Genomic DNA, 22,100 nt, shown 5'->3' with positions numbered 1-22,100 from the left:
CAATCCACAGTCGGACATACTCACACACACGGGTGTCTGGTCTGGGCTTCCCATCACAGCCAAGCTTCTGGCATTGCTTTAATAAACCATCAAACTACCTATTTTGAAAGCAAGATAAGGAGGAGGAAGAGAGAAGGTAAGTATGAACTTTGTAAACCAAGAAAACAGGTCACAATTCTGTCCAACCAAGCCTATGATCCTCCTCAAGATGCACAGAAACTGTTCAAAGCATAAATACTCAATGAATGCCGAGCCTGCACAGTGAGGCAGACTTATACTTTCTGTAGGAGCTTAAGGACGGTCTCACTACATCGCTTACGTTTTGTTTCCATGCACAGGAAGCCTCTGAGATGTATCTACTCCATTCATACAAAAAACCAATTTAATGTACTTAAAAGAAAAAAAGGAGAAAGACGGCAGCACAGAAAGTTTTCTTCATTACAAAGTGTTTTTCCATCAGGCAATTATTTATAAGAACTTTTGTTAACACTGGAGTTTAGGCTCTGGAACAAAGTGGATATATTGTTTACTAGCTTTGCCAGTCAATCTTCTCTTACAAAACGTCTCCCTTCCCCCTCTCCTTTTCCAGCCAAGTCAGTCCCTTGAATAGCTCAGGAGTTTCCTTTGTCACCAAGATCTCCTTTTCCACAAATTGTCCCTTGAATAATACCATCTTCAATGTAGTGCCCCGAGGTATCCGTGCTCCTGCAGAGAACTGTCGAGGGGATCCGCGATGAGCGTCTCTCCTGGCTCTTATCCTCAGAGGAGCAGCAAATCATCCTTTTCATGGTACCCCACATCTCATCATCTTTGTATGAATAAATTATTGGATTCATGACAGAGTTCAACAGGGCCAGGAGAAGAAACCACCTTTTAACATTCTGAATCCCACAGTAGGTGCAGTTCAGACCATCGAGCAGTAAGACGACCAGGCCAGGGGTCCAGCAGACAACAAAGGCACCTAGAAATAAAGGAGACCAAAAAAAAAAAAAGAGACTTCAAACTGCTAGGGATTTAGGGGATTTTGCATCTTACAAGATTATTGGGTTCACCAAAATTCTACAACAAAAATGATAAAAGCAGGAGAGGACAAAATCCTAATGACAGTAGTAAGATTATTTCTACTACAGCTTCTCGGCCAAGCCCTGAGCACAAGGCAGGGCAGCTCTCAGAAGGCTGCAGGGAGCAAGAATCCAGCTGCTGACAGCGCCAGCTCAAACACAAGTGGGGAAAGGTCATCACAACAGTGATTTGTCCACGCTGGTAAGTAAACTGGAGCTCTGGAGCATTAACAAGCAGAGAACTGGCACTCTGAACACAGACTTCCTCACTTCATCTCTCTCTCGTATGCCGGAGCAGAAGATACCAGGTGGCCCACTTCCACCACTGCCGCAGTGTCATCCAAAGAGGAGACACGTCTTCTGCCACGCTACAGCTGACTCTGCAGAGCTATGGGCACACTGCTCAATTCATAAAACAAGAGTCGTGTAATTTAAACACGTCCTGGCTGGAAACCCCACAGCTAGTGCAGGACGCACGCCATTGCCTGCGACACGCAAGCACTGCCAGCTCCCCGCCGGAGCAGCAGCCCACCTCTTCCCGCTGCTCCCTCCCGAGTTGTCCGTGCTGGGTACTTGAGACCCAAGAACCCAGATCCAGGAAACAAATTCAGTTGTAAATGAAAAGAGAGAAAGAAACAAATAGGTGAGTTAGCAAAGATGAACCAAAGGATGTAGCAATCAGGGCAAAGAAACAAAGCGAAAGAACAGAATAAAAAGCAAAAAACAGACAAAAAGGATGAAGAAGTAAGAGTGTAGTGATGGGGGAACAAGAAAACTCTGCAAGAGAAGCATTTCCCCAACACATAGCAAGAAACTGTGGGACAAGACCAGGAGCAGCAGAGCTCTCCTCGTGTTTCAGCTGCGAGGCAGGAATGACAACAGCCCCTGTGAGGAAGAAGTGAGACACAAGGTGATAATAGAAGTTGAAAGAGACAAAGTAGGACAACACACTCCTCTCCCACCAGCCCCTCAAAACAAAAAAGGAAAGAAAGGGGGAATAAGGGAGAAGAGATCTTAGAGTGAAGACAACATGAAGAAAGCATAAAAACCACAGCTTAGAAGGAAGTTCAATATTGCGTTTGCATCCTTCCACGTTACTGCACATCCCCACCATAAAGGCTGGGGTGTGGGCAGGACTGGTGGGGAGGGGGAACATCACGACCAAACACAGCCCTCAGCCACGAGCTTGGAAGGGGCCCTGAACTGCCCCATCTGCCCTCCTGCCTCCCCCCGGCCCCGCAGCCTGTCATCCCTCGCGTCCAGCCCAAGGAAGGAGTAGCCATATGCATGATAATACTAACTTAGCACAAGCCACAATTGCTGTCTGACATACACAAATAGAAAATTACAACTCTGCACAACAGTCACAGTTTGAACAACATACTGAGGAAATTCCAATCATTTATAACAGCAGAGTTTCCCCTTTTTTGGGCTTAGAAAAAATAATCAAACAAATAAGGATGATCGCAGCTACATGCTAAAAAGCTCTCCTGGGGGTGTTGGTATCTGTTCAACAATTTTGGTAGGGAAAGCAAGTCCAGCTCATATTTTTTTAAAGCCGCTGGTTTATGGTTTTGCCATATCTGAGCTGTGCAAGCAAGCAGCAGGAGGGCAGCCTGGCTCATGGCAGGACCCAGGCAGCGCCGGAGCCAGGACTTGGTGGCACCTCAGGCATCCCATCAGCTGTGCTGTGCACACAGGCTGGTTTCAGCAGCACTGGACACTTGTCCCCATTGAGGATTTTAATGAACACCACGCCCATCTGATGGGCAGGCCATAATGGTATATAAAGTGAATTGATGTGATTTAGTAAGCATTAGGATTGCTGAAAAATGTATCCAGGACAAGGTACCACGGATCTTGCTGCAAATCTCCTGGAGTCCACACAAAAGCCAAGCAACTGATTTACTATGTTCCAGGCAATACGGTACAGGACAGAAAGGCAAGAGACCACCTCCTTCAGAAACTGCATTTTCTACTCTGCTGTACCAAGATTTTTGTGATGCTAAGTACTAATTTAACGGTGTTAGTTTTGAGATACTGGTTAACATCAGTAACATTCCTCCATTGCCCACTGGCATCAGGAGCTGCAAGATGCTACCACAACACTTGTTTTCCCTGGTCAGTCTCTGTACTACACACTGGTTTGGCTCCAGTGTGCTGAGTAAGCAGTTGTGACACCAACTCCCTCTTACAGTCTACAATGGAGAAAACACCGTACTCATTTACTGCCCTGGGGTTCACCAGCAAATCCCATCCATTTTAACACGCACTGGAACCAGACCACCCAGACAAAAATACTGTGTCTAGTTGAGTGTCTCAGTAGGTATTTGGACCGAGAGCTTTCACTAGCCACCAAATGTCACTAGCAAAGTCACCACCACACCAGCTCCATGCAGAAATTAAGATGGTAACAAACCCTCCTCAGAACAAGCACTGAAAGCATTTTGACCACTTGTACCACAAAGCATGCAAGGTCCAACCCTGCTTTCATGGAAGTCAGCAGGAGAGGAAACAGACCCCAAAGCCACATTTAACGAAAGACACAGAAATCTCTCCTTCAGACAAAACCTCCAGATTGCAGAAAGGATTATTCCATGAACTCCTAGGCTATACCCCTGTCCACCTACACGAGCAAAACCCTAAAAGGTTTCAGAGGCAAAAGTAAGGGAAGGTAAAAGACATCTGCAGACAACTCTCTGCACATTTCCCCCACCCCACAACTGGAGACAAGGACAGGGGGCAATGCAGTGCCAGCATCGGAGTTACTGGCTAATGCTTTCATGGGGCTGTTGCTTTGACTCCACCGAAAATACATTTTGCTGTGTATGGAGACAACACAAGCAACTCACACCCTGCTTTTAGCACTGCAGAGATGAAAATGAGGCGTGGGTCAGACTCACAGCCTTGCTCAGATTTTGCTATTTTTACCACAGAGCTTTCAGAGGGAACCATGGTTAAGCATAAATACATACCATTGTCTTGGGCCTTCAGCGATTTTCTTATTTGCTGACTTCTTATCCCATACAAGCTTCTCTCCCTGACAAAGTGTCATACTCCAGAAAGAATTTAATTTCTGGGACTCTCTAAAATTCACAGAAGTGACATGAAATATAGCCTGGCTACAACATGGATGAGAAGAACAGCTCTAAGTCTTCCCACCAGATTACGGGAGATCAGATGTCACAATGCCTCGAGGTTAGTTTGAGGATTTTTCATTAGATTTAAACATGGATTTTCTTGTAGATTACATCATCTCTGCTTGAAAATGAATTCCTCTGTATCTGGAAGCACTACTGATGCTTCGGCAGCATCATGTTGTAAAACTCTGCACATCAAAGCTGTCCCCGAGCATGCCATTGCTGAGGAAGAGTGCAGTAGCTTCCAGCTGCCTTTGCCACATGTGCGCCCGAGTTAAAACAGCAAGTTACCAATTAAACTATAAATTCACTGAAACTGAAAATCATCTGCCCCAAAGTTGCTATTTCAGCAGGAATCTCACTGCCAAGTCCAGATGAGCTACCACACACACGCCACCTGAAAATCACGTACCCGCAGACCTGCAGCCGCCCTTCTTCAAAGCCACAGTCACAGGCTTAGCGAGGACTATGCCGCAAGGTCAGCCTAAGGGGATTTTAGCCCCTTTTGCTAGGTTTCACATCTTCCAGTTTCAACCGGGTAACTCCCTATGGCTTAGCATGCCAAAGGGAAAACTTTGCTTGTATCCCGTGATGGACATTTTAGGGGTTATTGTAGAAAAAGGTAGATGTCAGGGACCTGAGCCCCAGCCTCGGGAAGGGGCCATCCAAGCCCAGAGGGTGGTGCAAAAAGCCACCTGGATCACCAGGAATCCGTGAAGTCACACTGAAACCCAGATTCCCCCAACTCTTAACTGTAGGACCACAGGAGGACAACACCCAGAGAGGACAGCAGTGCTGGAGGGGCAGCCAGCCACAGGCCCAGCCTTCCCAAGAAGGGAGGTGGAGGCAGACAGGAGGAGCAGCATGCCAGCAGCACCCAGCTACATTGCAGCCTCCTTCCACACAGCAGCAGGGCTGCAGGATTTTGTCCTGAACCTCCCATGAAACCAACAGAGCATGTTAACAAGCACTCTGGTTCTCATCACGCTTCATCCAGCAACAGAGCATCTTGGAATCACTTTTAGTTAAGACCGTATCAGGCGTGTACTCCAAAGCATTTTCAGATGTTCTGGAATAAGCCATTAAAATAATTGCCTTGGGCAAAATGGAAGTCCTACGTATAGCTGTAGGTTGTTGCATCAGTGGATGTAAGCAGAATTTTGGAAGAATCACTTTGGTCACTTGGTGACTCCTTTGGTAATTAGAAAGCCCAGAAAACGTGCTATTCAGGTTCTAATACATTTTGTACAGTGTGCTTGAATGACTTGGCCAGGAATGCACATTTCAAACTGTTTTAAAAAATAAATCCTCATTCCTAGAAATAAATGTTTATAAAAAGCCTCTCAGAGTCAAAATTTGGAGAACTGATATGAAGGAACATGCCAAGATACACTTCCTCTGACACAGGAGTTTGGGGTAGATCTTGCACCCAACGACACATGAACTAATTCAACGTCTTTGGAAGCCGGCTCTGTTTTGGTTTTGTTTCTGACTGACAAAGTAAATCTACAAAATTATGATCTCTAAAGTAGCACTCAGGCTTTCTAAGTTAAATTTGCCTGGCCCAGCATACAATACCATTAAATGGTTTGCCCAACTTACAGTTTAATCTGGTGGCTGAAAAGCCGTATTCCGCGACTAAGAGAAAGCTAATGCTGCTCTTTAAATCAACTCATAGTCCTAAGGCCCCTCTCCCCAGTAAAAGAAAGAATAAGTTGAAAATTAAGTTTACAGTGGGGTTTATTTCCACACAGCAGCATGGCCGTGGTGAGCGCTGAAGACGTGCCACAGGCTAAAGGACCACGAGGGATTAGCAAACAGCAGCCACCATCTCCGTCCTTCCAACTCCCCCATCAGCCGGCCAGGCGTCCTCCCCGGCGCGCAGACCACCTCTCTGCTCTGACCTGCAAACGTGCACGGGTGGCACCGACGTCTAACAGTGTTATTCCAACACTCACTCAACACCCTCCAACTTTGGCTTATACAAACCCAAAGTAATATTAACTATATAAATATGCATATAAATTAGACAAGGCTATGCATGATGATTTATTTTTTGTGACTTCCCAGAAAGCAGCCTGCAGTCCTGCCTTCAACAGAAATGCTCAAAGAACTGCTTTTTAAAAGTGCTTTCCTTTTTGTCTCTTTCCAATGCAGCAGTTAACTACAGTCTACCCGATGCTTATACATGAGGGCAGGATCCTATTTGGAGCAATTCAGAGTTTTTCTGCAGGGATTTTCTCCCTCTAGGTGGATGGTTTAAGTTTCACTGCACAAGAGCTTCAGGCAGGACTAAAGATCAAATCTTGCCCCTGCAGATCAAGGTGGGGACAGGAACAACCACCCCATTGTCTCTCTATAGGTGCCATAAAATCACAGGGGGAAAAAAGGAAGGACAACTGGGGAGGGATTTACAAGGGAAAGGCTTTGGCAGTGGACAAGCCAACTTCAGAAGACACAGGCGTGCAAGAACCTTGTACTTGCTTGAACCATCTTTCTTTTCCAAGGTCAGGCACTGCAAAGTCTAACAGATCTCAGCTTCTAAAGCATTTTAAAGCATCATTTGGTAGACAAAGGTGTTGTATACTACAGCACTATTATTTCAGGGGAAAAAAAAAAAAAAAAAAAGAAAGAGAACGAGATACCAGACTGTGCAAACAGCATCCATAGACTGCAAGGGGAAGAAAGTGTCCTCAGCCTGAACTTCCTACCCTGGCAAATCCTACCTCCATGAAAAGTGACACTTTTCTCCCAGAGCTCTCTAGTACTACCATGCTGCAGTATGACACAGCTGTGTCAGTTATACATGGACACCGGCTTTCCCAAAAGCTCCAGCTTTCTTGTGCTGGATCATACAACATCAGAACAGTTGTCAGAGTGGTAAAGCCCTATTTATGGTTTTAGAGGCCACCACCACCTCAGCCTAGCTTCACAAGCATCCCGGTGATGCCCAGTTCCACCCGCAGCAAGCTGCATAAGCCACGCGTCATGCCTGGCTTCCAGAAAACGTCTTGTGCAGATTCAAGTCTGCCTGGAGAAAATTGACTGCTACAGCTAGTATTTTGTTCCAACAATCAATCATCCACTCTGTGCATCTCTAATTTACCAAGCAGCTACATCACAACTAGCTGATGAAGTGATCTGAGCTGCCCAAATATCAACAGTGTCTCTAGGGCAGAACCCAGGTCAAATCTCATGTTATGGTCTAGAGATCCAACGCCATACTGTATTATCCTCTGAAAGTATTTTGCACTATGCAATCTTCACAGAATGAAGGTGAGTTCTCCCCTTGCAAAGCAAATCTCTGTCAAAGTCACAGACCCACCAGGCATCCTCTCCTTTCCCCAGGGCAGGTGTGTTTCCAGGGGGAAGAAGTTAGTAAGTTTAGGAAACAGCCAAGAGGAAGAAGTGCAAAGAAAACAATCCCCATCCAGCCATAGGATTCATGGCCTTGTGCAGATATTAAAGAACATTATTTTGAAAATGCTCTACTAGGTAGTTGTGAATCTTCACAAGCATTCCTCCAAAGTAATTTTGTATTCCCCCCCAGTCCCAAAAAAAACCTGTAGATAATCTGTGTTTTGTAACAAGCTGCCTACGAAATAGAGACACTTTTCTTCTACATGTTGACTAGTCCTCTACTTTGCATTTCTGTGTGGTGCAACACATGCTTCACTATCTAAAGCAGACAGAAGTCTAAATGCCTCCAGCACTTAAAAGTTCAGTGAGGTTTTTTTTTTGGTTTGGTTTGGCCTAGGGGGTTGGGATTTTTTTTTTGTTTTGTTTAAAAAAAAAAAAACAAGCAAAACCAAACCAACACACAAACCCATTCATTGGCACTGCCAGCCTTGCACACCATGGTTTCTAGTCTCTTACCTAAAAGAGTCATGACAGTCTTCATAAGTTTCACAGGGGTTCTCCTACGGCTAATGGATCCACTAGTGTGTGACGACAAGACATTAGTTTTCCTCTGGACGTACATGTAGATTCTTATGTAAACCACCACCATAATGAAGAAGACTACAAGGTTTAAGACACTCCAGAACACCAGGTAACTTCTGCTGTAAATAGGTGCTAGGGATGAGCAGGCAGTAATGTCACAGAGGCAGTTCCAACCCAGGGTGGGAACAGCACCCATGAAAATAGCAATGGCCCAAATTGATATAATTAAAAAGGTGACTCTCTTCTTTGTGAGATTACTGTGGATCTTCATCCGCATTATCGACATGTGCCGCTCAACAGCTATGACGAGGAGATTCACCAGGGAAGCTGTCAGGCTGGTGTCCAGAAGACCCTGACGTAAAAACCAGCGGTTAACAGTTAATGTCTTAGACACTGGGCCAGTGTTGAACATCAAGAAGACATAGGCAATTCCAGCAAAAAAGTCTGCAGCAGCTAAGTTGGCCAGGAGATAGTAAAAGGGAAAATGAAACCTCTTGTTCTTGACCACAGCTGCTATGACCAATGAATTTGAAAAGAAAATGAAGAGGCAGAAAAACGTCCCAAAGCACAGAACAACAATAAGCTTTGGCCCTGTCCACTCATCTACTGTGTCAGTGTTTGTCTTGTTGTAGAAAAAGTCCATGCGTTTATCATAGTAGCATTCGTTCATCCTGGATTAAAGCCCCTGCATCCTAGGAAAGGGGAAAGGGAAAAAAGAAAGAAGGATTAAAAAAATTAACTACTGGTCCTTGCTTCAATCACCATACCTAACAACTTTTTTTTTTTTTTTGGGGGGGGGGGGGTGGTGGTGGTGAAGGGAATGGGACAGGGACATGAGAGGGTATATATTTGGAGGCCTTAAGTAAAAATTCATATTGTATAGAGTTAATGCAGAAGAAGATATTCTGTCCACTGCAGGACTGCAGCGCATGATGCTTGAATGAATTAGGATTTTTTAAGACTTACCTGCTTACAAAAGCCCAGCACAGTCCCTTTGCACTAGCAGTCATACCAGACAGGCAACAAAGTGTAAGTTAAGAGGTTAAAAGGGACTTTCTGGAGGTCACAAAGAAAATCTGAGCAACAGCCAAGCCATTCTTGCTGTGAAATCCCATGTTTGAGCCACAGCCACATCATTATTTCCATTTCTCAATGTATCCAGTCAGGATAGAGAAGCATAAATCAGGACGCTTCCATTTTACTGACTAAGCAATAAAAGGTCTATTACTGGAAAAATATTTTTTGGTTTTTCAATTATATATTAATATATGTAAATATGTATGTATATAAGATGCTACAGGCATACGTATTCTGAGCACATGCCTGTTATTAACTGCTACAGGATTTAAGTAAGTGTGCTGAAAAGGGAAAAATATATTCTACATATTTGACTACTCTAAAGCCAGGGATTATTTTATCGGGCTGTCAACCCAGAGCCCTGTGAGCACCACACAGCCCAATTATCTTCAAAATGAAAACACAGTTCCCCACCCAACCACAGGATAAAGCAAGCCCCAGCAACAGCAGTAGTGCTGGGTTTTTTTTCTTATACCCACTCAGCACTATGTTGGACACAGGGCTATTAAATATGATGGAAGCGGGAGTCTGTGTTCCAGATTACATCACACTTCAGCTACTCCGGTGAGGTCAATGTCAGCTGCCTTGGCAATTTTACTGCCTTTATTATGAACCAAACTGAACTCGAACTAATTTACACAGGCAGATCCAACAGCAATTACTCATGGTGACCAGACCACTGTGCAGGGTCTCGCAGCCTAGCAGGGAGACTTTGTGCCTGATCGTCACTAGCCCTCACACTGGCTGTCAGCATCCAAATAACGGTTTTAACAGTTACTTCATTAGTAGGTGTTTTATAGTTTTAGCAAAACCTAGGAACCCAACCATGGCACAAGATCCTAATGACGTTAGATCTTTTACGGAGTGGCAAACCTGTGTCTGACTCAGGACAGAGAAGGGGAAGTATGGGGATACAAAGCTGCAAGAGAGGCAGCAACGCTGATAGCTTTTGTAAAGCTCCTTGTGAGCCTCAGGCTGTCACGAGTGCCAGAGTGACAGACTGAGTTGGGCTGAAAAGAAACAAAAACCTAGAAGTGATTACAGGCAGAAAGATACAAAAAAGCAGAAGCTTTTCACCTCTGCAGCTAAAATTGATCACAGAAAAAGATCAGGTTCACTTAGTCTGTTTTTACCCTGCAGTTACTTAACAGTTGTATCTCATCTCTCCAGGGACCGGAAAGCAAATTAAGCAATCCCCAGCAGGCTAGCTAATAAGCCGCATTTATATTAAAGGTTCCTTCTGAGTTTCAAGATGTAAACATTCATCTTCTATCATTTAAGCTATGCTACTTGTGTTATTTCTCTCATGCAATATTTCTATTATTTAATTTTAAAACAATTTGTACTATTCCATGATTAGTATTTTCAGCAAAGTGAATTTTTTTTAATATTTCATTTTTCTGAACTAGCTCATTGACCTTTTTTTCTTGGTTCCCACCCTACATCTAGTAGTCAACGTGAAAGCAGGCCACTTGACGTTGTTGTCCATCTTGCTACCCTCAAGAACCCAGGCAGCCACTTCTTTTATAGAAGAATATATTACTTGAAGAATGAAATTCAAGTACATAGTCAGAACTAAGAACAGTTACTTAAGGACAAGAAGTGGAAAGAAACAAGTAAATCATCCCTTCTGCTGAAATGCTACAGAGCATCCCTTCATCTAAAAATAAAAAAGCCTCAGCAACTCAGATCCACCGTAAGGAGTCAACAGGAATTCAATGCCTACCACTCCCTGTTCAGGGCAATATGGTAGAGTTGTGCAGTCAGTACATTCCCCATTCTCACCTAGGAAGTCCTCAAAAGTCAAATTAAGTCTGTAAGTGACCAGAAGTCCCTGAGGAGCTGCAGACAACAACTACTCAAGTAGCTGAGTGCTGGGAACCCTGCCCAGCCGAGATAGCTCTGCTCCTACCCACCACGGCAGTAAAGGACTTGCTGAGCTTGACATGAAGCTTTTACAGAACAGCCCAAACGCCTTCAAACAGAAGCAGCATTTTGGGCAAGAATGGCAGGGGAAAAAAAAAAACCAAGCAAACCGTGAAAATTATAGGGAAGGTTTTCTGAACATGTTGTATCTTACTGTGTAATCATCTAAACAGATGAATCTTACTTGCAGTGACAGGAGAGTAAAGAGATCTGCAGATACTTTTTGCATCTTATCTGGAGAACAAGCTTAAAGAAATCCAAAATATCAACTATGAACTTATTCTAAGTACTTCAGCTTATTGAGATCCCATCCTCATTCGAAGTAGTACCAAAAAAAAAAACCTAAAAAAACCACACATCCGTAATTCTCCACCAAAATAATCACACTACAAATACTCACTGTCACACAGCAGAGCTCAGATGACAAATGATTTGCAAAGAAATGTCTTGAGGTGTTGAGATAAGGCGGGAGGGAGTAGAAAAGCATCCAGCTGAAGTCTCAGGGTCACAGGGCAGACTCTGGAGATGTCCAAACGGAAGCTGCATCAAAGCGGTACCTGAACTGGAGCTAGTTTGCATCCCAGTCCTTCAGGGCAGAGATGTAGCACTTGGCTGGCTGTACCAGCCTATGTACAAAAAGCACTTGTCACACCAGGGTCCTTCCAGACAGTGGTTTATTTCACACCTTCATTTTATTTCAAGTCCTCCCAGCAGAACTAGCCCGGCCTCAGCAGAGCTATGCAGCTGTATCCTCAGTGGTCCTGCCCCAGTCCACACCAGGCACAAGAGCTGTGTGATATCCCATCCTTCCTGGCATGTCACTGTTTAACACATTCTCCAGGTCTTCTCTTCTGCAGCCAAATCAGAGATGTTTAGCTTAATTAGGGCAGGTTTAAACTTAAAAAGAAAAACCCACATCCTTAAGTATTACGTATTTCAGATTTGTTTATTAAGTACACAGAAATGTGAAGATTCAGGCAAAATATTGTTTGTTAAAGTTTTAAAAATAATAGAAACTGAAATAGTAGAAGAACAGCTAAACTGGTCAGCCCAGCCTCATAAAGACAATGGAGAGTCTTCTAGAGTCTGCAGCAGAGAGCTCCCCAGTTCTGCTGCTCACTTCATGAAGTATTGTTGTCTTTGAAAGTGATTCTCACAAACTTGATACTTCCCCGTTTTTTATGGGAAAGGATACCAACCAATCTCCACTCACCTCCTCTACGCCATTCGGTATTTTATAGCCCTCCAAAAGTTTGACGGCACTAACCACGTATTGCATATTCTATGGATGGGTTGAGCTATTAGCTCGCCACAAGTCACTCGCGAGCAAATACATCAAAACTTTGCAAGTGCCAAAAGCATACACTTAATAAAAAGGTTCTTTTCCTTATTTCAATCTATTTAATTACTTCAGTTCAACCAATAGTGACTACAAAGATCAGAAACTGATGGACTTTGAAATGTGTTCTCCTCTACCGCTCTGAGTAAACAGAAGCTTTGAATGGGAGAAATCATCTGTTCCAAAAATCTCAAAAGGATTTGGTTCAGTTAAACTGCTTTCAAATGCAAAAGCATGCATTAAGAATTCTTCCCAATCCAGCACATCTTGAGCTGTGTTTGTCTCAAAATCAATTCAAATATACAAGCTGTCTTTAAGTTCCTCGGTGTAAGTACAATTTGATACAAGTCAGAATATGTTCTTCACCATTCTTAAAATAAAAGTCAAGAATTTGCATGAGTATATAGGAATATAATACACTAGCTACCTAAATAAAGAGTTAGTGAAATAAAACATCACCTAGATAATGCTTTGGACAAAAGCTTCAGCTAGGTGGAAGCTAACATGCTTTAACAGTTGTTACTCAATTAGAGGCTAGTTTGCTTCAAGAAAGTTACTAAAAATCTGTCTATTTATAATGAAATTTAATATTGGTTATTTAAATCAAGGATTTTGCCGATTCAAACTGTGATTAAAGATCACCTTTTAAAGTCACTTTGATTCAAAATCCAATTTGGCCTGCAAGTCAGGTCTAAGTTGAGTTGCTCATTATTAATGCAGATATTTCCAAAGGAAAACTCAGAGAGTCTTTTAATGAGAAGGTCATTACAAAATTTAGCCTGCAAGCCATAATGTCACTCATGGCACACCCCACTCACTGGCTTTCTGTCTCTTCACTGTCCATTAAAAACCAAGTTGTTTCAATACATTGACCACAACCTTATTGAGGAGCTGGTGTCCCTGCTTAGGCTTTTTAAAGCGGCAGACGGCCCTCGGTACAGCACCACAGAAGGAGTGTCTGGAGCCTTGCAGACTACCCAGCCCCTAGCAAGGGCTCCCCGCGGCAGTGCTCTTGCTTGCCTGCACCTCGTGCCACAGGCAGACACGAACACCCTCTGTCCCCTCCTCTTCTAGATAAACCACTGGTGCTGCTTTTATTTTTCTTGTTAGCGAAAAGCTCGCTCTCACCTCATTCCCAAGAGGAAGGTGCAGGCAGCAGAAGGAAGCCAGGGCGCTGCGCAGCCAAGCTATACATACAAGTAGTACCAGTTCAGAAAGGGAATCGGTTCCTTGTTCCCCTCCACGCCCTGCGTACATGTATGGCCACGGAGGAAAACACAGCCAAATGATTGCATAGTAACCCAAGAAACCCATTCAGGTTACCTCAGCTTAGAAAGAAATACCAGTGCAGAAAAGGGTGTGTAACACAGCAGAGGCCAAAAATGTTAATATGTAACTGTAAGAAGGAGTTTTGTGAGGTAAGTACTCTGGTTCACTTTTAATTGTCTTTAATAGTTAATTGATATTATAACAAAAATCAGTTTAGAGAAACAAACTGAAAGGTAGCACATAAAGAACACAAAATTATGCCCAAATATCTCAATCTAAACTAAAGCGCTTTTTATCTGGTACTGTTAGAGGATGCAATGGAAGCTGACATTCGTTCAACAGGTTTTATAGAGACAAATTATCTCAGCAGTAACTGTTTTACATTTTGTTTTTTAAGGAAATTCTGTAGGCACTGCCTGTACTTGGAACAGCATGCTACATGGTCCGCTTTTAGGAACTGAGAATATACTTTTAAAGAGACATTTTTTAAATCCAGCTTTACAAATTGGAAAGAAGTTATTAAAAAACTGTAAGGCTCAATAAGTAAGTTTTTAATCCAGAGAACTCATTTATTAGCAAGGGAATCCACTGCTGGTTGTGTTGGGCTATATTTTTTTCGTCGTAACTTTAAGTATCCCCAATTTCAGATAATTGGCTGAACTCAGATCAAGTACATGCAAGCAGCATTATCCCATTATCTTGGTCTTCGATGCTTTTTAAAATAAGGAGAGCAGAGCGCCACATCCATTTCCACTCCAAGCATGATGTTAACTTGATGGAAGGTACAGCAGCACTCATACATCCACCATGGTTCTGGTCATTTCCAGTAACAGTCCATTTTAATGGCATCACCTTTTGGACTGAAAAGGGAAGGGAGCGGGGTGAAGGGAATCAAGATAATCTTGGGCAACTCTTACGTATCGGTGGTGGAAACATCTAAGGTTTTATTATTTATCATATCTCCTGCGTAAAATACCAAGGCTATACAGTACAAACAAAGGATCTTAAGAAAAGTATTAAACCTACCAAAAATGTAGAACCTCACGACTAAATATTTAAGTTGCAGAGAGAGGAAGTAGTACCGCCAGCCACAGACCACAGCGCTCTACACACAGACTGATAAGAGGCTTAAAAATCCCTGTCAGGGCACAGAAGTGTCACCCTGTGCATGTATGCGCCAGTGCTGTTCCTCTGCGAGCCGCTGCGGACTGGCACGGGCAGGTGAGCTGGGAAGCACAGAGGTACAGGGGCACCTACACCAAGGTATTACAAAGCTCAGGCTCCAGCTCCTGAAATCCCTTCAGTACAAAGCTGCTCTACTGCACTAAATTGCTTTTTAAGCTCTGATCCACTGCAGAAAGTTGTTAGGGACAGATACTAAGTTACACGCTAGTTACCACAAGTTTAGACTTCAGACTTTGGTAATTTAAGACTTTCTGAAATTATGGTTTACTAAATCTATATATGGAGTTCAAACTAAAAACTTCACTGCAAAGCTTTCATTTAGTCTCCTTTAAGTGTGGTTCTGGAAGGAGCTGGCAGGTCATCCTACAATGTGGAAACAGACACAGCATTTAAAGTATTTAAAAGCCATTCAAACAGCCTGTACATTGTGAAACCTGCCTAGAAGAAAATACCTGTTCTGCTTCTAAACCAAGTTTTCCATTTCTGCACAACTTCCAGGTCTGCTCATCGATCACTATCAGCGGCATTTTACAGTTCAACAAATCAGCTTTCTTTTACAAAACCTACAGAATGTGAATACAGACTGTTTCAGCACAGTCACAACCAAGTGAACTTTTATTGTTTATTTTCAGCACATAGCTGATGAGGACCTGAATCACACCACTGCTCATTAAAACAAGCCACCTGACTACCTGATCTGTTCACAGATGCAGAGCCCTGGTTTGCAAGCAAACATTTCAGTGGAACTGGTAGAAATGGTGGGCTCCAAGAAATATTTGCTAGAGACATGGAAGTGGACCTAATGGCTTAGAAGTAGAATCCAGGTATGTGAATCTTTAAGACTAATACCGCAGAGGAATATATTCTCTACGATGTCAAACCTTACACTTCAGAGATTTTATTTCATTATCTGATAGCATAAAGACTATGCTGGAGGATGTTCCAAAATGGTTAACAGTCATAGTAACACAGGAGGATATGGATACAGTCAATCCAACTTGTCTGAGACTATAGTCTGGCATTCTGCAAAAAGCCAAATACACCTTTCAGCTTTACTTGCTGATAGGAGCTGCTGCTTCTTTACTGATTGTACAAATTTGTTTTGGTTTGTTGTTTTTTTTTTAATTTCACTTCATTTTCAGCACACGGGTAAACCTCGTGAAATCAGGTTTTTCACCATATAACTGGATTTGAGTTGTGCTTCCTACTACAACTCTTAGAAGACCGTAAGAACATGCAAGAAACCAGGTACTCTGTACAGCTTAAAGACAAAGCTACAGCAACGCACTGTACCAATCTGTAACAAAGAAATGTCTTTTTCTATAATCATATTACAGAAGGAAGAACAGACCTACCTACACGGCCTCTGGAAACACAGAGGTACAAGACTGCATTTTTTTTTTCCCCACTTTTTTCCTTAAGGAAAAAACTAATTAGTAGATATAACGCAAAATAATATCATTGTATTTTTCAGTGTATTGCACGGATTAAGATGATAACTTAAAAAACCTCATAAAAGAGTCTGTGCCAACCCCCCATGTGGTACATACTTACTACCAGCGCCTCAGCAAGACACGATACACGCGCAAATCCAGAGATGTGCACATGAAGTTTCACATACATACAAACTCACACGTCTACACGTAGGAAGTACCCATCTTTTTACACAGGCATTATGTGTTTCTATACCCAGGGACGCGCATACGACGAGAGCCGCAGCACCCGCGTCGCCCGGGGCTGTGCCCCCGGCGGAGCCACCGCGCGCGCCCCCGCGGCCGGAGCGCAGCCCCCGGGGAGGCCGAGCGGGACTCCGCCGCCCGCTGCCGGCCCGCGGCAGGCGCTCCCGGCGGGGACGCCGGCGCAAGTGGAGAAAGTTTCACGAAATCGCAGAAAGTTTTCTTCTGCCCGACTGCTACGAAAACGGTTAATAAATCACCAAGTTCCTTAAGCCCGCGGTAAAGGTCTTCCCATCACTGGCCCCTCAGCCCAGCCGCCGCCGCCGGCCCCGGGACGCGCCCGCCCCCGCTGTCGGTGCCGGGGGCTCTGCCCCGTCCCCCGCGGCCCCACTCACCGGCAGCCTCCGGAGCGCCGCGCCGCCGCCGCCGCGCAGAGCGGTCCCGCCCGCGCCGCCCGCTCCCCGCCCCGCCCGCGTTAACCCGTCCGGCGCTGCCCGGCCCCGGCGCCGCCCGGCCCGCGGCTCGGCCGCTCCGCACCTGCCCCCGGCCCGGCGCCGCGCCGCGCCCCGCAGCTGCGCTGGAGCGCACAGAAAAGCGTTTTTGGACGCGTCTGTGTCCTCCCAGGTGCGAAGGTTTCGCCCCTCCGAGACGTGGGTAGAGACGAGGCACGCAAGGGAGACCCTCAAGCAGCCCAGAGCGGCGGAAGTCTGAAGGGTCGTGCTGCCTGAAGAGCCCGTCAGAAGGTCCGTCATCATTCGCGTTTTGGGAGACAAAAGCAAACCCCAAATAAAACAGCAATAACTTCCGTGAGCAGATCAGGACAGTACAGACAGGTGTATGTGCCACTTCCTCCCAGCTGTTCTTTTAAACATGGTATAAGTGACAAAAACAAGGGCCACCTCACACCCAACACAGCGACACAGAATCCCCAAGGCTTGTCCCAGTTCCAGCGGGCAGGACCTAGCACACACAGCTTTGCCATGAAGGACAAGCCAAACTCAAATGCAGAAGGTAGTGCCAAGATCAAATTTACCTGAGGACTGTGCTCAGATGGGTCTGTCCCATTGCCGCTTACCTGAATCATTTACTGAGACAAGGCATTTATCCAAGGTGTACAGAGCTACTCAGGGGTCTGCTTAAAGCTGAAAAACCGACAAAAGAAAACCTCAGCAGAAAGTCTCTGCTCCACTTCTCAGAAATCCTGGTAACGATTACAGCATGAAACCTAGACGGAGTGTTAAAGACTAGGTGGAGCTTTGCATGTGAACGTTATATATGAAATGCCAAACAGTCTCCACTCCAGCAGCTTTTTCCTGTTTCATCCATCAATGGAAGGCCCCAAAATAAGAGCCCAAACTCTTATCCACACTGTCCCCCTCAGCTGAATGCTCACCTTGAAGATGGCTCAGAAAGCTTTCTTTTCTTCCTCCTGCCCGTTTCTGTCTACTGCAACCTTCTCACTGGCTTCCCATCCATTTCTCTCTTCCTGGTAAGTCCTATAAGCAATTAGCAAAAGCTTCTTATTCCCAGGGAAGACGACAACCAAAAGTAACAGCTTATTTTCAGAACACTTTGCAAAGGCTTATGCTCCAGTTCTGCTTCCATTAGCGCACATCACCTCCTCTGTAGTCAGAGTAGGACTACCGCTCAGTCCACAACTGTATTCAAATCTGTATTAATGCACAGAATTAAAAGTCAACATATGCCAGATTTCCTGTTAAGTTTAACCTCTGTGGAATAGAGAGCCAATGAGAAGCTCCAGCAACTGGCTCTTATCTTTTCTCCAAGAGAAAAAAACACCAAACAGATGGTAGAGACGCAAACTCATTTCTACAGTACATTAGTGACCTGCTCTAATACGGTAGGGCTGAAGCAGTAGGCTAGCTAGCAAGCAGCTCATATGATTTTAAAAAAATCAATACTGGACAAGAAAGCTTTATGATTCCATTATAGAAATTAAGTCTCAAAATCAGTAAGAATGGTGTTTTCTACATTCCTTTGGTTGATAATACTCTCCCTTTTTCCCCTGAGGATTCTCTCACAAACAAGTATATCTGATCAATGACTTAGGCAGGTCACACTCAATGTCCTACTAAATTGGAAAGAAGCAGTTTGAGTCAGAGCTTCGGGGCTCCGGCACCGTGGCTTGCAGTGCCAAGGGTACGGGATGTACCTCACCTGCTTTAGGGAAGAGAGTCACCAGACCTCAGAAGGTGATGAGCCTGTCACAACATTCATAAGACAGGAAGTACTTCCACAACGTGCTATCCTACCTCAGACAGCACTGCAAAAGAATTAAAGAGATAAAATATGCAAGCCCAAGGACTTGCCCTGCTTCAGTCAGGTGTGGCAGTTCATAGCCATCAGCAGTAACACCACCTCCCAATCACAAGAGATGCAGAACTTGCACACTCAAGCAAGAGCCGCTGGAAGCATGTACTGCCCAACACATTCGTATGCCCCATCAGGGCAACACATACTGGAACACATTATATGACTACTTATCCACTAACATGGCATTATCTGTTTTTTTCTAGGTTCAGGTCTCTAACCTAAGATTTGCGTAAGTACTGGCAGAAGGTAGGTCAGTAAGGAAAATACGATTCATTTTCAGACATGCTGAATTTTGGTCCTGTTTACTAGGGAACTGCTTGATTTAGAGATATTCCAGAAAGCTACCAGTAAAATAGCAGCAAATATGGAAAACACCAGCATCTTATACATAACAAAGTCAAGATTGCACACTGTCTGGGCAAAAAATACTCTGCTAGCAATCAGTTAATGCTGATTACTTCTGCAGTCTGCAGAAGAGCACTTGGATTATCCAGGGCCCTAAAGCAGATGCCAAAAGACTAACATTGACCCCAACAAATTCTAGACATGAAAAATTGACTCTTCTATCCTGAGTGGAAGACAGTAAACCTCTGTTCTAGATGATGTAATTAGCATGTTTGATGAAAAGGCAATTACAGAAAATCTTTGCTAACAGTGTGAAGTCTTGGTTATTGGTAGCAATTTAATTTTTATCCACAAGCTGTAGTGACAGCTGAGGCCACAGCAAGGCATTGCTCAGACTGAGATGGGGAGAAGATTCTCTATCCCAAAGACTCTCAGCAAGAGAAGCATTAAAATTTGCAGAGCCTGGAAATACTGACACGAAAACTATCTCTTCTAGACATCTAGAAGCAGCCTAAGCAAGACAAAATGGCATTCATTTCCAAAAAAAAGTATTCATTGTCAGGAAGGCAAATACTAAGGGGGGAAGATTTGAATGACAGCACATCTTTCCAGACCTCAGTCACCACTGCTCTTACCTGATGGCCAGAAACGCTGCAGTTATTAACCTTTCTTCTTTAAGCATCCCTGAGGAGAGGCAGAGAATGAAGACAGACCTATTAAAAAAAAAGGTTTTAACCCACCAAAAAAGGTATGAATCCACCACTGATTTTGCCCATATATCCACTCTCCAGTTTCCCAGAAGGGGTGGGTGGAAGAAAATCTGGGCTATTTTTTTGCTGTCCTTTGGGAAAGCATTTATTAACATTTAAGTCAAGAATCAATTATTTTCTCTCTTGCCCTTCATATCAAGTTCAGGCCAGTCCAACACTACAACCAACTGTTGCATCTTCACAGCTCAGAGACAATTAATGCTGAGAAAGCTACAGCTGCATTGGCTTCTTCTAACATCTGCCCACTGCAGGCTTCAATAGGAGCACTACTGAAGGTCTCAGTGAGATGGTACTGTGAACTTCTGATATCTTTGCTCAATGACAGCAAATCAGGCTTCTATATCTAGAGCTGCAGGTAAACATGTAGTTCCATTAACAAGCACACACACTTTGGACAACGCTGTTAGCAAGTCCTTCCTTTTTTTAACTGTTGAGTTTTTGTTCTCCTGACTGCCTGGCAGCATCAGAACATGAATTTTCCAAGTTCTAGTTAGTTTCTGACCATCATTTTCCAACATTATGGTTATCTGCTATCAAAGACTCCTGGTCCCCTCTGATACTCTTTTTTATGCCAGATTTCAAGGGGATGTAATGCAGTATTTTGAGGAGCCTTCTCTAAGAACAGCTTTCAGTAAGTTGGGATCTTGTTCACACTACTCATACAAGGGCAGCATTTCAAATTGCCTTTGCAACTGGAAACACTAGCAAGCCAGAACTTGCAGAGAGTCCATCATTAATAGGTAAGGATACATATCAAGACCTAGTCCTAGCCAACATACTCTGAAGTGAACATCATCTGCTACAAACAATCTGCTTTTCAGGAGCAGATAGCCCCATTCAGACAAAGTGGAGCATCTAATATAATAGTCCACTCACCCCCAAGGGTGGTACCACTGAAAGGCTTCAGAAGCACCTGGTAACACCTCTGCATTACTATAGTGGAAGTACTTTAAAGCTAGCAAGAGTGCTCTGTTCTCATTAAAAAAATTTATAAAGGTCAAAGGGAAAGAAAACAGTACTTTGGGATGGTCATCTGTAAGTCTAGACAACCAACTGAACAAACCAACTGCCAGACTCAGTTGTTCTTCCACTTAAGATGTGCTTGAAACGGAAGTAATTAGGCAAGTCAACTCCCTGGCATTGTTTTTGCCTGAATTTGTCCTCCAGGTTATGGCAACACAACAGTGCAATTAAAAAAAAAGGAGAGGGAAAGCAGTAATCTTTTCATCATCCTTCCCATGATGCTTGCTATGGAAGTTTCCAACCATACAAAAGAAGTATTTACCTGTAGCTAAAGCAGTAAGTTTAATTTGGACACAGTACACCTCAAATATTGTGGATATAGTAGAAAAGACTCAAAGCCAAAAAAACCCCAAAAAACCAAACTGCTTTTGTTTTAAGTAAAGCTGGTAAAGAAAAAGATTATGATCTATAAATGGTTTGTGTTAAAGTTATATACACGAGGGAGAGCAGCAATTAATTTACACTTTTGTGCAGCTCTGTAGTTTTACATAAATTTATTTCAAGGAAATCAATTGTGCCAAGTAGAAATTACAGTCTTAATGCTGAATGCATCACTTTAAGTGAAAAACTCCTTCCTTCTCCTTAGCTACTTTTTATTTAATATTTTTTAGCATGGATTTATTTTAAAAAAATAATATTTTCACATTTTTTTCTTATTAACAACAACAGTTGTTTCAGGACCACTTTTCTTCCTCCTAGAGGTGATCAGCAAACAGAGCTCGCATGGACACTGCTCAAGGATCAGCCTTCTTTAACATGACACAACTTGGGGCAAGAATACAGAGTTCTTCACAGCTCTCTTCCAGATGCAGCTTCTGGGCTCTCCTTCTGGTCAGCCAACTGGTGTCACATTAGCAGCTTTTCTTCCCCCAGCACCTTAATTAGGTAAGACTAGTCTGTTCACAACGAGACAGGTCCAGATAGTGGGTTTCATTGCAGTTTGGAGAATTATTCTCCTCCATACAACTATGCGTTCTTTGCATATATTAGTGGTGAATTTCAATGTGTAATCA

At 43.7% G+C, this 22,100-nt stretch overlaps 1 protein-coding gene across 1 annotated transcript; it reads right to left on the bottom strand.

Annotated features, from left to right (window-relative positions):
- Positions 1–611: 611 nt before the first annotated feature.
- On the bottom strand, positions 612–8,813 carry LPAR3 (lysophosphatidic acid receptor 3). The gene is made up of 2 exons (XM_009811455.2): positions 8,078–8,813; positions 612–961 (listed from the first exon to the last, which is right to left on the bottom strand). The coding sequence occupies exons 1-2, from the start codon at positions 8,811–8,813 to the stop codon at positions 612–614; spliced, it is 1,086 nt and encodes a 361-aa protein (XP_009809757.1).
- Positions 8,814–22,100: the final 13,287 nt, after the last annotated feature.

This window comes from Gavia stellata, chromosome 10 (assembly GCF_030936135.1).
Source record: "Gavia stellata isolate bGavSte3 chromosome 10, bGavSte3.hap2, whole genome shotgun sequence".
Lineage (NCBI taxonomy): Eukaryota > Metazoa > Chordata > Aves > Gaviiformes > Gaviidae > Gavia > Gavia stellata.
The sequence above is the reverse complement of the archived record's forward strand: the minus strand, read 5'-3'. Positions and strand labels throughout refer to the sequence as shown.

Excerpts from the sequence above, each read along its gene's own strand:
- LPAR3 (XM_009811455.2), bottom strand. The coding sequence starts at position 8,813 with ATGAACGAATGCTACTATGATAAACGCATGGACTTTTTCTACAACAAG. Across the intron at positions 962-8,077 it reads GACTGTCATGACTCTTTTAG|GTGCCTTTGTTGTCTGCTGG; the intron begins GTAAGAGACTAG and ends CTTTATTTCTAG.